Source organism: Megalops cyprinoides, chromosome 1 (genome assembly GCF_013368585.1).
Source record: "Megalops cyprinoides isolate fMegCyp1 chromosome 1, fMegCyp1.pri, whole genome shotgun sequence".
NCBI lineage: Eukaryota > Metazoa > Chordata > Actinopteri > Elopiformes > Megalopidae > Megalops > Megalops cyprinoides.
In genome coordinates this window covers 35,841,658-35,858,236 of record NC_050583.1, presented here as the reverse complement: position 1 = coordinate 35,858,236, position 16,579 = coordinate 35,841,658, and the positions used below count along the sequence as shown (strand labels likewise).

Below are 16,579 nucleotides of genomic sequence, written 5' to 3'. Positions count from 1 at the left end.
AGGATATTGAAGGATACTGGACACATCTTTCAGACAGATGGCGGAGACTCGTAAAACAATTGAGAGACAAGTAGAATAATAGAAAAAAGAATGAGAATGAGAAACTAGAATGACACCCTTCAATGCACTTTGCAAAAATGCAGTACAAAAATAAATTCAGAAAAACTCTTTAAGTTACATTCTTTCCACCAGATACTCTGTTCAGAATGAACCCTTTCCTTTCCCTCACTTCCCTCCCTCAACCCCTTATTCTGGCCACCTCTCTCACTTCACTTCCCCATCCCTTCCCGCCATCCACACTTCCATCCTTATTCTATCCTGCTTAAAGATGCTGTCTCTGTTTCCCAACTCTCCATTCATTGTATACAGTGAATATAAAAGCATATAAGTCTCCAGAATCAATGTATTCAGTTTCTGATTATTTTTTATCATCATTCTTGATTATTCCAGTTAAGATTGTAAACTGTATTCTATCCCCCCCATGCACAGTAGAACAAAGTTTTCCTAATCAAAATGGAAAAAAGACAACCATGAAAAATATTTAAAATGTCTGTATTATAATATAAAGATAAAAGTGCACTATTATTATTACTATTATTGCCTGTGATTAAAAAAGGAATAATAATGACAACAATTATGGTCATAAGTGAAAATGATATCACATTATTATGATTATATTAATAAACTGTAAAAATGGGTGCTCAGTGTGGTGTTCTTTTTAAAGTTCCCGCAACCAGCTTGAGTCTTTCAACTGCAGCGTTCAGTCGTTCTTCTTCAGCAGGGTGACGGCAGCCCAGTCAGCAAACAGCATCAAGTCCCAGTCACTGACGCTCCAGTAGTACGTGTCTATATCACGTGATCGAAGTCGCTCGTCTGTCCTCCTTGTAAACCTACCCGAATGCCACGTGACACTGGAAGCCGGGTAGCTGGGCGGGTGTAGCTAAATGACGAATTATAATACTTGCTGTGTTTGGAGGGCATAGATTCGATTCCGATTGGCTCATGTTAGTCACGTGGGGCACACTGGGCAATTACAGATAAAAACGTCGAATGTTGACTGAATTATGAAACGCATGTACTAGCGGTATTGGAGAAGAAGAGGGAGGGAGAGAAGAAGGCAAGAAGAAACAGGCGCTGGTACTGTAGCTAGCAAGCGGTAGCCGTTTCTCGAATTTTCGTTGTCGCCAGGAAATTTCAGGTGTGGAAACAGAGCGCTGTCATTCATAGATTGTTAATGTTCCATACAGTGTAAGCCTTTTTAATGATTCGTTAACACTAACCATATAGCCAGTGTTAGCTAACTAGTTTGTGTGCTTGTCGTACTAGGCGTGGTTTTCGGAGGGAAGGCAGAACATTTAGCTGGGCAGCTAGGTAGCCTACCGTTACTTTTCAGCGTTTCAGTCTGTTGGGTGTCTCGCTACAGACAAAGACATAAGAATAATGTACTGTATCAGTAGCATTTTTGAATATGTTGTAGTCCGAACATGGGGGTGTTTATCTATCCACTGTGTGTATGAGTCGTCAGCTACCGATGTAGCTAGATGTAGCTAGCTACATCGCTAGCTGGCAACTCATGCACACAGTGAATAGATAAACAATATCTACAACATTTACGAGCTAACATTCGGTCAGTTTACTGTAACCTTACAATTTACTGTAGGTTACGCGCACGAATGTGAGACGAATGTATGTTGATGTTGCATTCGCTGTCGTTAACTAAACAATTTACGCGCGAGGGGACGAACTGGTTAGCAAGCTTAGCCAGCTATCTAGCAAATAAGTTTGTGTGCCTCTGACAGCGGTAAGCTAAGTTAGCTTAATACCTTTCACGTTGAGACGTTTGTTTCACGCCCGCTATTTGCACTGTGACTGAACGTCTATTATCTGTTACTCATTACTTAGTAGCCAGTTCCTGCATCATGTCCAAGTGAGTAATAATTGACAGTTGAAGTTCTTTGCGTTTACATAACTATGCGCCAAGATATAGAACGGTAATATGTTCAAACTCGTGCAGAAGCACAAGGTAATTATCTAGAGTAACAGCTAGCTGTTTTACACTTGAGGAAGTAACCACGGAATGGTATCAGAGGCGTTTAACTTGTTTCCTTTTATTTGCATAGTTTTAGCATAGTACATGATAAGCGTTTCGCCTGAAATAAGATGGCTATCTTGATTAGTCGAGCTGGTGTTACAAATGCATAGTGATTGAGTGTTTCTCTTTAGTAAGGTAACTTATATACAATTAGCGAGAGAGTAGTTCGCATGATATCTAACAAAATAATATGTTTATCCTAAACAGAAAGACTTAACAATTCACTATGATTTCATGTTAGCAGATGCACAAGATGGGCATTACGCAGACATAGTAGATCAGCATACCCTGAATTTGTTTGAGAAGAGTTAGCTGCGGTGTTTTTGGATTTATCTTCCACAGTTGAACTAGAAGCAGTTTTACTGTGCTTCATTTTCGTTTCAAAGGTGTTCCGGTATTTCCTAATACAGAGTGTCTGAGAAAGATGGTTGGTTCTGTCATACAAGATATGATTGAGCTATGACACTACATTATGTCCTTGAAATCACATATTTTCGAATATATTTGCTGAAATATGTGCTGTGTATTTTCTTTATTTTCCTGTTGTATCTGAATATAAACCAGTGGCAGCATATAAGCTTCCATATGACTAAGTATAGAGTACTGTGTACTTTAGGGATGTTCTTTCATTAATCAGTGTTTGATGAGTGTGTATAAGTACTGACAAAAGCAAATTAAAAGCAATGCTTACTTTAGGTTGCCATGGTGACAGCAGTCCTTATGGCTAGATTTGCAGTGATTGCTGTTGGTCTCCTGCGTGCTTATCTATTTATAGCGTTCACCGAAAGAGAGTGGGAGTGAGAGAGATAAGAACTTGGTGAAAATGAGTGAAGGTGGAAGTAAGAGAGGAAAATGTGATGGAGGAAGGGAGCAGAATGGACAGTGTCTCGCTGTGGGGAAATGTGTCAAGGCGCAGTTTAAGGGTAGTTTTCTATTTCTTCGGTCATTTCCTCACCCTGTGAGGAGCCGTGCTTCTGCTTGTTCTTGGTGGTTTTTGTTTTGGTCTGAGATAACAGGAGCCTCCTCTTAGATGTGATTTTTATAAGTACTGGTAGCAGTATCAGAAGCATTACATTACTTACATTACTTCATTTAGCAGACGCTCTTACCCAGAGCGACTTCCAAATAAGTGCATCACTATGCTAAGAGTAGTTATCCAGAAATACTACAAGAGGTCAGAAAGATACAAAGTTAAGTGCCAAGCTAGTGTAGAGTGCCTTTTTTTAATGAAAATAGCAATCGATAAGATAGACAGAGATAGGGAGGAAGGTAGGTTAGAGTACAAATACCTGCACATTCCAAATCAGGAGCACTCATAAACTGAGCAAAGTAACCATTTCACACACAAAGTTAACATGTATTCCATATATTGCCCTAGTTATGGTCATATTCCAAATAAGCTGTTTACATGCACCATAAAGTACGACTGCTAATAATATTCCTGTGTACTTTGTAATCGTAGTATCCCAGATAAGACTTGTAAAGGACAACAGTGAATTTTTGTGATAAGTGTCTTATCTGGGAGAATAGATTGCAAGATGCTTCGTTTTACATTCTTCATATTGCTTTCTTGGCAATTTTGCAAAATAGCATATTGCAAACAATTGTTCTGATCAATATCCTCAACAATGGCAGACAACAGGATGAGGAGCTAGAACATGGACATTCTGCTGTCAGTCCTGTACAAATTGGGAAGCTATGTTGAGTGTCATTTGGTCACGGATAAGTTTGGTGTCCACAGATGTATTGTCGACTGATTTGTGTACATGTTTTCAGAAAGCATGTTTGGCCCTGTGATCAACTGGTTAATTAATGTACCTACTGTGGAAGAAGCATGCTAGGAAATTTGAGCAGACCCTCTACATTCCTCAGATCAAAGGCTATGTGGATGGCATCCACATTCCTATATTGTCTCTTGGTGAGACATCCAGTGGGTATGTGAATTGGAAAGGATAGCCCTCTTAAATGGTCCAAGGAGTAGTGGATGGCCAGTACTGGTAATTTCCCAAAACAAATGCCCCAACCAAGATTTACTTCAAATAAAGTTGTTGGAATAAATATGTTTTTGGTCATGGCTTCTTAGGTACCTCCAGATTTGCTGACGAACATAACCTGCATATTTTGCTCTTGTTGTCACGGCTTTGGGAGCAAAAGATTGCAAGAGGCCAGACAGTGCCGATGATGCCACCATTCCTTGCTAAACATCGAACATGCACAGATGTAAACTCATTGGAGGAATATTACAGAAAAGGTGCTAACGTAATTCAGTATTCTCTTTGTTAGAGGAGTATCCCACTTTTTCAAGCTTCTTAGAACCAGCATAATGACTTATTCTGGTTATGGTTGATGGAATAAGGTATTCATATGATGCCATAGAATACTTTAATATTTGGGTTAACATCAGGATATTAACGTGCATGCAAACTTATTCACTGTCCGTTTTATCTTTAGTACTCTTAAATCCATTAGAAAATGTCAGACTGAACAGTTATCTTAACTGCAGCTGTGACAATATATTCTTACAAAAGAGACAAACTTAGGTTACAAATTATTCAGTCAATTATACCTGAGCTGTTAACAGGTATTGCAACTTTTGGATGGGTTCTGTCACATAAGTATCAGTACTTTCGGTGGACATAGCACTGGGGCACATATTATTACAATACGTCAGTGGTTCTCAATCCTACTCCTGGAGGCCCCCTGTCCTGCATATCTTCTATCTGTCCTTGTTGCTTGTTTAAATCAGGTGTGCTCAGCTAATCAAAAGTGCCACTGATGAGTTCAGTCAGGTAGGTAGAGCAGGGAAAGATGGAAAACGTGCGGAGCAGGGGGCCCCAGGAGTAGGATTCAGAAACACTGCATTACATTATTGTCGTTTAGCAGATGCTCTTATCCAGGGCAACTCACATCGGGTACAATTGTTATATGTTATAAAATTATATAGCTGGATATTTACTGATGCGATTGTGGATTAAGTACCTTGCCCAAGGTTACAGCAGCAATGGCCCGCCGGGGAATCAAACCAGCAACCTTTGGTTACGAGCTCCTTACCACTATGCTACACGTCTGTATTTTTGTGCTGCCCTAGGCTTTTCCACCTTCCATGTATAGCAGCTGCCTTTGTCTTTGGCTTTCTATTTGCTCTGTTTCACCACCATGTGCTGACAGAATTTGCTAGTGCTAGTAACTCAATAAACTGTACATACATTGTACTTCAACTGTCCAGACACACAGCTTTCCTTAGAGGTTGAAATCTGCTTTTGCAGAAGAGATCCTGTCTTGGGGACACACTGCACTGATGCACATTTTATAATGTATTTGAAGGGCCTTATGTAAAACTTTGCATCATTTGCAGGGTCTAAAATTAACACCCACTAGACCACCAGTGTGGGTAGATTTTGTCTTTGGTGGGTGAAAGTCACAGGGTGATTAGCCACTCTGGTGGGTGCTTTTTTGTGTAAATAAATAAAATGGTCAAGGCCTTTTTTCCCTTTTACTGTAGTCTAAGTCAGTGGCAGGACTAGGGCTGTGACGATAACCACATCACAATATCGCGGTCATGAAACGCCTACCGTGGGGTTGAGCTCATTACCGTATCACCGCAATTATTTATTTATTTTAGGCCTGTCAACATTAACGCGTTAACGCTCGTTCGCGATTAATCTGGAAACTTTAAGGCGTTAATATTTTAACACAAATTAATCATATTATCAAGTTTGACCGCAACTTCCTTCCATAAATCCAGCGCGGATATTTACCTGGCTGAATTACTGAAAGGCGTGGCAAACGCAGTAGTGCTAACCAGCAAATTTCGTTTTAACCCTTTCGCATGTAACTTATTTGTTATGGTGTGTAGCGCGCGGGTTAGCCTACCTTATATGGTTCCTTATGTTTTCATTTGCGTTATTAAGTTTCTTATAGATTTCAGTTAGCATTTGCTATATTTTTAGAGTTAAATCGCTGTTTCCTCAGAGCTAAAATTAGCTAGAATTTCTCCAATCTAGTGTTTTAATGGCACCAGTTTTAGCATATGCGCTAAACGGCTAATCACACCGGTGTGACCGTAGGTGTGAAAGGGTTAAAACGAAATTTGCTGTTCAGCACATCTGCGTTTGCCACGTAAAATAAAATTTAACCGCTAAATCGTGGTAATTTGTTGCTTTGTTACCACGGGAAGAAAAAAATCATTACCGTCACAGCCCTAGGCAGGACACACCTGTCATTTTCCAGTGTCAAAATTCCTACAGTCTCTTGCTATCTGATCACAAGCCACATATGACAGTGCAATGCAAATTCTTTTACCGTGGTAAGATTAGGCTTAATTTGGCTGAGAGGTAGTTGGCTGTCCTTTCCAGTGTTGCATTGCATGTTTTGATAGCTGGCTCTACATTCTATGTATAAATGCGGAGACACATTCTGGGTGTCAGGCCCCCTAAGAAGCATAAACCTGACAAGGAGGATCATCACAAGGATGGGAATTTTAGAGAGCAGCATACGTTTCTTGAAAAGTGTAGTGTTACCTAGTGGTTGCTCTGGTCTAAAGCATTGTTCTCTGATGAAGATAATTGTCAGTTATAATGCAACAATCTCATGGAGAGTTGGTCAACAGTAATGCCCTAACCTGTCCATACATCTATGGTTTCATTTAATTCCTGTGCAGTGACAAACTGTCTGATGTTCAAATAGAAATGCTTATTTTGAATTAAATTTGTCATTTGGTCTGCGAGTATGAATTTTCGGTAAGTTGTAGTAACAGGTGTTGCATTACATTATTATATTTTTTGTTGTTTAGCAGATGCTCTTATCCAGAGAGACTTACAGTGCATCTGATAAAGTGACTTGAAAAATTGCGCAAACAGGACGCCACTAACCACACATGAGTGAGTGTCAGTGCTGAACATAGAGCTGAGTTCACAGATGTGTCCCCAGATTGATAAGCAATACCGCACAGCAGCTCTGTGCAGTCCTAGTACTTTTTGACAATGTTATTTTCAAAAGTTATTTTGGCACATGAAAAATCCAACTTTCTGGTGAATTTTTTCATCTACCAGCCACTAAAAATTTAATTTTGGACCCAGAACTCCCACTGATGAGGTGTCAGAAAAACCTGTCTGTGATGAATATTATGATATGTGGTGCGAGGCTCCAAGCCCAGGCACTTTGACATCAGTAGCCTGGTTAGTAGTGGCTTGTCTCCAGATCTAATATAATCTAATCTTCAAATCTTGTCTCCAAATCTAACTCTAACTAAATCTAACTGTCTGCACTTTGTGGTGTAACGGACCATAGTTGATCCGTGATCCGTATGGATCCCCCCCTACGGTTCGGCATGCATGTGAACTGTGGATTAATTGCAAAGTTTAACCATAATAGTGTGAAATACAGTTTTACTGCCACTGTTACTTTTTAAAGTAATAATTCCCTAAATCTGGATGCAGAGTTGCAGTGAAAAGATACGAGCGCCATTTTAAAAATCAGCAACCTTACTTAGCAGAAGCGTTGCGAAGACAAAGGCTGCGTCCGAAATCGCTCACTTGTTCACTCACTCACTATTCACAGTCATACAATAAATTAATAATTTTCTGGATATAGTTTTATGTTTGCAAGTTTTTTCAAACATTTATATGAACATCTTTGTCTGTGTCATCTAGCTAGCTAGGTGACTAGCTAGTTGCAACTGACATTAATTAACCTGCTAGCTAAATAATACCTACCTACCTATCTAGCTGTCACTAGCTAACTTAATGAAAGAACTAGCACCCAGCTTCATCTGTTCAAATTAGTTGAAACTTTTTTGAAAATATTTTTATTTTAAGATTTTATTTAAACATTGGACATCTTGAATGTTATTTTCATTTAAGACCATGGGCAGAAGTTCCATTTTACTACAGTCTTGCAGTGTGTGGAAGATGACAAGCACTGGGTTAGCACCTCCCTCTGGCTTTTACCTTTGCCATCAGTGTAGCTGGTGTCTGTCTCTATTCTCCATTGGATGCAATGGGCACTATAATGCAGGGTACAGACTGTAGTTCAGGTCTGTGACAGAGTGCTGTCACTACGGTTGAGTATGTGCTCTGACTGCCATACCAATGAGCCTGGCTCTTTGGCGTCGCAGTCAAAGTTGCATGTTTGGTACCCCGTAGACCCGGGTTTGAGGCCGGGTGGGGTGACTGCTCTCGCCCTTTGCTACAAGGTCAAAACCCCACTGCTCTCACAGAATCCTTTTTGACTGTACCGCACCACAGAGGCATTTGAATAGGGAACTACCACGACAACTGGCTGAAATGCTCTCACATAAGTGCGCTTTGGGGGTATAATTGAACGAATGGAAAACCTGCCTTGATTTCACCTGGCAGAAGGATATTCTTGGTGTACTCTTGAACTCAGTCTCCATGTTAATAACTGTCCCCTGAGAGAAGGCGAGTGTTGGACAGCCTTTTGTACCTCATCTGCAAAAATCCAAGTGATTGTGGTGCAGTTTTGAAAGCTGTTGGTCTCATAGCAGATGTTGCGCGTGTTGTGGCAGCTGACCTCCTGTTCCATGACAGGCCTTGCTTATGGGGAGTGGTGTCTCCATTCCAAGCTGACAAAGTGCAAATAGATTTATTTATATTTTTTTCTTTTTACCTCCGTCGACAGTGCTCCTTTTCCCACATGATTCTCAATGCAGTACCAGTCTGGGATGCTAGGTGTGGATGCTTTGTCGTGCCATTGGTTTCTAGCCTGCCTTCTGTCCTTTCGTTTCATCCCAGGTGTGATTGAGAAGAGTGATAGTCCTTTGCAATGGAGCTGCTAATGGGCATTTGCACCTCAGTGCAAACATGAGATGTGGGGGCTGGTTTTGCATCCAAAACCTGTTGTTGTTGTTGGACGTGCATGTTTTGGCCCCTGGATGAGGGCACAGTCTTGGCCTTGACCAGGCAGTGTTGAGCATACTACTCAAGAGCTGGCACCTTCAGTCCTCCGATGAGGGAACTTGGGGTGGTTTTCTGTGCAGTTATGTAGCCACTATGTTCTCTACCAGCTGAGGCTGAGAGGTTGAACACTGCCCATTGGAGTGTTCAACCTCTGGATTAGTAGTTCTGGATTTTCCCAGTACTTTCTCAAATCTTTCTCAAATATTGCCACCTGTAGATATGGTTGGATAAACAGTGGCTGTTGGTACGGTCCCTAAAAATCTTTTGGCGCACCGCTGTTACGCTGTGTTTATCCTTGGCTGCGGTGGAAAAACCCTGGCCGCTCCCGTTGGCACACGGCCGCCTCCCGCCCCTTGCTGCTGCAGGCGCAGTCTCCCATTTGAAACGGCGGTAGTGGCTGCAGGGGCTGCGTGTGTTCCAGACGGTGCAGGAGTGTTTATGTAACTGTAAATAAGCATGGTTACAGACGGTGGGTTGTGTGCTGTGGGATGCGACCGCTGCAGTGCCAGAGCTCATGGCAGTCTCCCTGTTGGATGGTGCCAGGCTCAGCGCCAGGAGAAAATAAAGAGAGGTGCACTTGCAATCCATGGGGATGCACAAAAAGTCATAAATACTACGTAGGCATGGGGATATAAGGAGACAGCTGGGGCTGCACTGAGGTCCGTCTGGGGGTGCAATGCACCCCGAAGCACCCCCATAGCACCGGGCCTGGGTGGGGCACTGTTTCCGCTGCAGTAAGATGCCTGGAGGTGTGTAAAATGTTTGGGTAGTGCAGTCATTTCTGGTTTGTCTGTTTTTGCTTTCCTTCACTTTTTTTAATCGTGTCCTAGCTGTCTGCCTCATCTCTCTCAAATAAATCACTCACTCGTAAATCTTCAGATTGATGAAAATATTATCACCTATTAATTACTGTTCACCTAAGGGATTATGTCCTTGCTTGTCATGCTAACACAGGTAGTTCTGCAGATACACAAGCCTTCTTGTATCCATTGCCTCAGAGAAAGGCTTTTACCATGGACTAGATGGACTAGATGATGCCAATGTCATAATGGCTGCATGGGTTAAACTCACCTGTGTGCTGCGCCAACCTGTTATCATATGTGGTTCTGGCCAGCGTTATGCTGACTTTGATCAGTGCACTTTGGAAATTGCTGGCTCGCCCTGGATGTGGCAGAGCCTGGTCAGAGGGAATGTGACTTTGTTAGATTAAGAACAATATGCCTACTGACAGCAGTGGTTGTTAATAGTCACATGGTGTCATAGTCACCTTGGCTCTCTTGCATACTCTGTACACACTATGTAGTAACATGTTGGCTGTGGTGCAGTCAGTGCAGCCTGACCCTTCTCCGCCGGTCTTTAGCTCTGGCACTGTGCTGGTAGCGAGTGGCACACTGCGGTCATTATCACTGGGGACTCTCCGCTGTGGCAGCTCTGCCCTTGTGAGGGCACTTTCATCTCAGCGACAGCTGGAACCCCAGTGAGAGAGTGGGAGAGATGAGCTCAGTCAGAGGCAGAGAGAGACCCAGAGGCATTATTGGAGTCTTTTGAAAAACAAGAGCCGATCAATCATTCCACTGCGCTGGCGATAGAGAGGCAGTTCAGATCTCACTAAAGCCACTCTCTGAATGAGCAGTGTTGGGTGGAGTTGTGTGTAAACTGTGGGTAACCAGCTGTAGTATTCAGGCAATTGTTCTCATCCCCACACCCCTGTCAGTCTCCATATGGTTGATCAGTCTCTTCTCTTCCTCTCGAATGTATCATATTATCATTCAGTGTCTCATACTCTTGTGTCAGTGTCAGCCTCTTACTTGGTGTGTGGTGATGTGATGTGATTACTCAACATGTGTTGAATATTAAAACTATTATTCAAATAGTGAGACTATTGCCATAAGTCTGTTCAATTAACTTTAAATCCAGCTTTATTGCCGTGCCTAACGCAGGGCTTGCATTGCCCCAACATATTAAGACAACAGTAACAATAACGAGAGGGAGAAAGTTAATGACAATCAATGAATGAATTAATTTAATAATGTCGACAATAACTCATCTTTTTTGCTGGTGATGTGATATCCTATTTGCCTAGTCACTTTGCCACAGGCTATAGCATGCTGCCACATACCTTGCAGTCAGTAGTTCAGCGTGTCCACTATAGCTATATGTCACATGAGCTCTCTAACACTGTCTTCTTAGAGATGGCGGAAGCTCATCAGGCGGTGGCCTTCCAGTTCACCATTACGCCGGAGGGCATCGACCTACAGCTGTCCCATGAGGCGCTCAGGCAGGTCTACATCTCTGGCCTGCGTTCCTGGAAGAAGAAGTTCATCCGCATGAAGGTAAATTCCATCGCCCTTCCCAGCAAAACTAGGGCGTTCGGTCTGGCGCTTGTTGTGTTTCGTCTATCTTTGTATGTCACTGTGGCTCATTGGTCATGGAACTGTGCAGTAAGGGCCTGTAGGAAGTGAACATGCATCCTAAATTCAAAAAGTTAGGTTGTTATGTATTGTTTGAGAGCATGGGCGTAAATTACGGGGGTTATGGGGGGGTTGTAACCCCCCCAGTAATCAAAACCGGCCAATGCAACCCCCCCCAAATAATCATATTCATGGAGACCTCAACCCCCCCAATGTTCAACCCAAAGTTACACCCTTGTTTGAGAGTAGAAAGTATAAATCAAGAACTTCTTTGCAGTGATATCAGATATCACATTTTTACTCTATGGTATGAATCAGTGTAACATTGCCGATGGCTGACAGACATCACAATGTTGAGCTGGCATCGTGATTTAACCCCCCCCCCCCCCCCCCCACACACACACACACACACACACACACACACACACACACACACACACACACACACACACACACACAGACAGCAGCACCCTGCTACACACACACACACTATAATTCCTGTGCCTCTGCTATAACGTAGAAAAATATATTTTACTTATTTGCGGGGATTTGCCGGGGATCAACTTGAGCCGTAGAACTGATACATATGTATTTCAAGGAGTGTCTGCCAGAGCGCAGAAATGAAGGATGGGTTTATTCTAATTATTATATTAGCTGCTTGCGCCTGATATAAAGGAAAAACCGCTTATTTGACGCTTTCGCACGTAACTTATTTTATGCTATGTAGCGCGTTTTACATTATATGATTCGTTATGTTTTCATTAGCATTTTGAGCTTCTCGTAGTTTTCACCGCCGCATTTGCTATATTTTTAAATGTTAAATCGTTGTTTCCTCAAAGGTGTTAGCATACGCACTAAACGGCTGATCACACCGGTGTGACCGTACGCACGAAAGGGTTAATCACACTATGCCTCCCAGTGAAAGCATGTTTTAATTAAGGCGCGAACATAAAAATTATTTTTAAATCTACCTGGGTTGCACCTACCTCAGTAAATCAGGGGGTGAGTCTTTATTTGTATCGCAAAACTGAGGATTCAGAGCGAACTCTCCCATTCTGTGCTATACCTGTCTTAAACAAATAATTCCTAATCGTTAAATTGTTCTTAACCCTTTTTCACCATGTCTCGCCATGAACATTTAACTTTTTCATGTTTAGGAAAAATATAATCAATGAATTATTAATATCGTAATGACTAGAGGAAACTCTTGCTGATTTATAGTCACATCCTGGCTGTTATAATCCTAATTTTTTGCATCGTATTTGAAGGGGCCCTACCTTAGGCTAATTACCTGGTCGGACTTCAGCGACTTCAAATAATTAATTACTTTTTTCCTGATTAGGTTATAATAGCCATGATAGACAAATAAAATGTTACTATAAATCGAAATAAAAGAATGAAGTTGTTCCCGATCACACCTTTAGAAAAAAACAGAACAAGAGCACCCTTTATAGGCTAAAACTCGGGATTTCCATTTTACATTCAAAAGACTCAATTGACACAATTTAAACAGTCAAGCTTTTACTGTGCAAAAAATGCAAAACGAATTATGCAGTTATCTTAAATGAATTATACTAGATCTTACACTAATGAAACGAATTATACAAACAAAATTCAAAATAATTTAAATGGGCCTGGTTAAATTAGATTAAATAGGCTACGCCAATGCTTTTAGATAGGCCTACTTGCTTCATGGTTTTACCTTTATAAGAGGATCGCCCCCCCCCCCCCCCCCCCCCCATGTCAGACATTGTCACATGCCAGTTCGGTAGACATTGCCCAACCCTAGATATGGGAACTCGGGTTCATATACAGTGTCAAAAGTTATAATAAGTAGTACTTACTCTACACCTGACCAAGGCTGTAAATGTTAAAATATTGTTAAAATAAGCTGTTTCACCAGCTTATGTTTGACCAGACAATAGTGTGTGCTGATACTACTGCTTTATCATTGTCTTTTGCCCAGCACCTGGAAACATATGGATGTGTGTACATCTTCTCTTGGACTGAAAGTTAACATAAGAACATTTTTCTACATGCCATCCAGTGAATAAGTGTGCTTGTGGTTACGGGGTCTTAAGCGCTTGTCTGTCTTTGTGCAGTTTGGTTTGGTGGTCTGTCTCTGTGTTCACTGGTCACTTCTGTTGGGTTTGTGACACGCATATGACAGGTGCACTACAGTGAAGCCTCTCTCTTACAGAACAGTTTCATCACAGGGGTGTACCCTGCTAGCCCCTCATCTTGGCTGTTTGTGGTCATCGCAATCCTAGCCACCATGTATACTCGCTCTGACCCATCCATGGGCCTCATTGCTAAAATCCAGGAACACCTACCTGTCAGGTAATAGCCTTTTTTGTCTTGTGTGGACATATTGTATTATAACTTGCCGTTATTTCCTTGTTCTTTCATTGTCATGTTACCAAAGACAAATATATATATATATATATATATATATATGTATTTGTATTTGTATATATCTGTCTTTTTCACAGTAATGTCATTGTCATTGTTGAATTTTGCTGCATTTCATCTCACCAGCATCTTGTGTTTGCTTTGGTAATTTTCATACTGATATGATGGTGAATTCAGGGAGCACCCTTATGTGAACATATTGTCCTGAGACCCCTGTGTGCACTGGCCAAAACTGCACTGATGGCCAAAAACACCAGGACCATCTGTCTTATGTTTGAGATGTAGTGCCATGTTTGAACAATAGGGGGAAGTGTTGGTCAACTAATGGGACACTTTTTTTTCCCCTCTCATGCTCGCTCTCCCTCTGTGTCTCTCTCTCTCTCTCTCTCAGTCAGTCTCTTAGCGTCCAGTGTCAGACAGTGGTGTCGGCAGTGCTCTTCAGTACTCTCCTCTGGCTGTCCCTCATCTTTACCATGCGCCTCTGCCTCAAGCAGCTGCTCTCCTACCACCGCTGGATGTTTGAGCAGCATGGCAAGATGTCCAACACCACCAAAGTCTGGGTGGTCAGTACTCCTCAGCATCACACCTGTTTCTCAGTGTACATATGGCAGTAACTCCAGTAACCACCCCCCCCCCACCCCCCCGTTCTCTGTCTCTGTAGGCGCTGGTGCGGATCTTCTCAGGCAGGCAGCCTTTGCTGTACAGTTACCAGGGGTCTCTGCCAAACTTACCCGTCCCTGCCATTAAAGACACATTGAAACAGGTGAGCAGTAGAATCGGACTGTCAGTGTATGCAGATGGAAACAGTCCAGTACAGCACAAACTCTTTTTCAATCCGTCTCATTCTCTGTCTGTCTCTCGCTGTCCCTCTGTTCTCCCTCTTTCTTTGTTGTTCTCCCTCCCTGTCTTAGTACCTGGAGTCGGTGCGGCCGCTGATGAGTGCCAGCGAGTTTGAGCGTATGACTAAGCTTGCCACGCAGTTTGAGAACACCCTGGGGAACCGACTACAATGGTACCTCAAACTCAAGGCACTGTGGGCCACTAACTATGTGAGTACCCCCATTCATGCAGAGGCATACAGACCGATTCATATGCTCAAAGTGCACAGCTTTCATTTAGCATTCAAACTTTTTATTTAAGCTTTTGTCTGCTTAAAGGCCTGATCACCAAATATTGTTAATGGCATGGATATGTACCTGATGTTTATATGAAGTATGTGTCTGGTTTTGAGTATTGCAATATTGGTAACAGGGATGAAAATAGATGACATCACATTGCTCTTCACTAGTCGAACATTGACACTAGAAATGTTTTAAAAAGTCTGTCTTGCTTAAATCCAGCGTGGTGGAATTTCAGTCCTGTGCCTTTTGACAAACAAATGCAACTGATAAATTTGTATCTGCTATATTCACATCCGTTCATATCAGCTACGAAAATGATTGACACTTAAACACTTACTGTGGCTGCCAGAAGGAGTGCATTGTGCTCCATACACCAGCGGGCTGATGTGGAGGGTTCCTTGAAATCACGGGGCAGTGTAGCGGTACCAGATTGAAATGAACAAAACTGTGACAAAAAGTGACACCAACTGAGACAGTTGTAATGACCAAGAGCGCTGTGTCTATGAAAAGTAATCTCTTAGCTATGCAACATAGTCAGTCCAGCATCATTAGTCTTAGGCTACAGAAAGCTAACATGGGATTGCCAAAACTCAGTGTAGCCAGCTAGTTAACCTGTCAGTCATCCTTTTAGTCAAAATGACTCAAAACAACTCTTTTTACATGTAATCCAGCTGGCTATTTACTGAGTCAATTCTGGGTTAAGTACCTTGCCTACAGCAGCAGTGCCTCAGTGTGGAATTGAACCAGCAACCTTTTGGTTATATGCTGTGTTCCTTAACCATTTACGTAATTTACATTTACATTTATTCATTTAGCAGACGCTTTTATCCAAAGCGACGTACAAAAGTGCATATAGTTGGCAAACAACAGGCACAAGGGCAAGATGTGTACAGGTTGTACAGTGCAAATAGTGCTGAAGCTGAGCACAAGGTCAGTGTAGCAAGACAGAACTAATCTGATCTAAGGTTACATATATCAAATACAGTCACTGGGACAATAAAGTGCTGCTATATTACCTAGGCAAAAATGTGCTACGAACACAATGTAAGAGAGAGTACGAGCCAAGAATCTTACATTAACAAGGTCAAAGTGGCAAGGGTGTCAGTCCAGATAGACTGACCACTATGCTACACTACCGAAGTTCTTTTCCAAGAGCTTCGATTTAGTTGACAATTTGTGTTGTAGAATTGCTATGTAAAGCAAAAGCGTGATTTCCATCCCTGGCTTAATATGCTGAGGAATGTGGCCTCCATGGTTTGCAGTAATGGGGTTTGCAGATTCATACCTAGTGAATCTCTGTCGTCCTTCACAGGTGAGTGATTGGTGGGAGGAGTATATCTACCTTCGCGGACGTAGTCCCATCATGGTCAACAGCAACTACTACGGCATGGTACTGCCCCTGGATTCCTGTGCCTCTCAACCCCTCATCTGCTGCAGTCTGTCTCCTGTTTTCCAGCTTAGCGTTTGTCGTTTGTGTCTGTCATTGTGCTCACTGCCCTCACTCTGTTGACAAAGCTGCACCACTTCCCCTCTCTTTTACAGATTTCTGTTTTTGACCGCTGTTCTGTTTCTGTGAACTTTCCTGCCAAGAAAAATTTCTGATAAATGTTCTAGTGGTGCATTGTT

At 42.1% G+C, this 16,579-nt stretch overlaps 1 protein-coding gene and 1 long non-coding RNA gene across 5 annotated transcripts in view; one reads left to right on the top strand and one right to left on the bottom strand.

Moving 5' to 3' along the window:
* Nucleotides 1-1,087: 1,087 nt before the first annotated feature.
* Nucleotides 1,088-16,579, top strand: part of LOC118773619 (carnitine O-palmitoyltransferase 1, liver isoform-like) — a 31,445-nt gene continuing 15,953 nt past the window's right edge. For 2 of the 4 annotated variants that reach the window (XM_036522660.1, XM_036522637.1), the window contains exons 1-7: nt 1,088-1,198; nt 11,200-11,342; nt 13,621-13,760; nt 14,224-14,395; nt 14,494-14,595; nt 14,744-14,881; nt 16,266-16,343. In XM_036522660.1, coding sequence (XP_036378553.1) covers nt 11,202-11,342; nt 13,621-13,760; nt 14,224-14,395; nt 14,494-14,595; nt 14,744-14,881; nt 16,266-16,343 — 771 coding nt within the window. In that variant the 5' untranslated portion in view covers nt 1,088-1,198; nt 11,200-11,201. Of the gene's footprint in view, nt 1,199-1,221; nt 1,249-11,199; nt 11,343-13,620; nt 13,761-14,223; nt 14,396-14,493; nt 14,596-14,743; nt 14,882-16,265; nt 16,344-16,579 lie in introns of those variants that run through there. The other 2 variants (XM_036522645.1, XM_036522653.1) reach the window with 2 other exon arrangements.
* Nucleotides 11,245-16,372, bottom strand: LOC118773648. The gene is made up of 3 exons (XR_005004737.1): nt 16,296-16,372; nt 15,291-15,398; nt 11,245-11,314 (listed from the first exon to the last, which is right to left on the bottom strand). It is a non-coding gene; the product is annotated as an uncharacterized LOC118773648 (long non-coding RNA).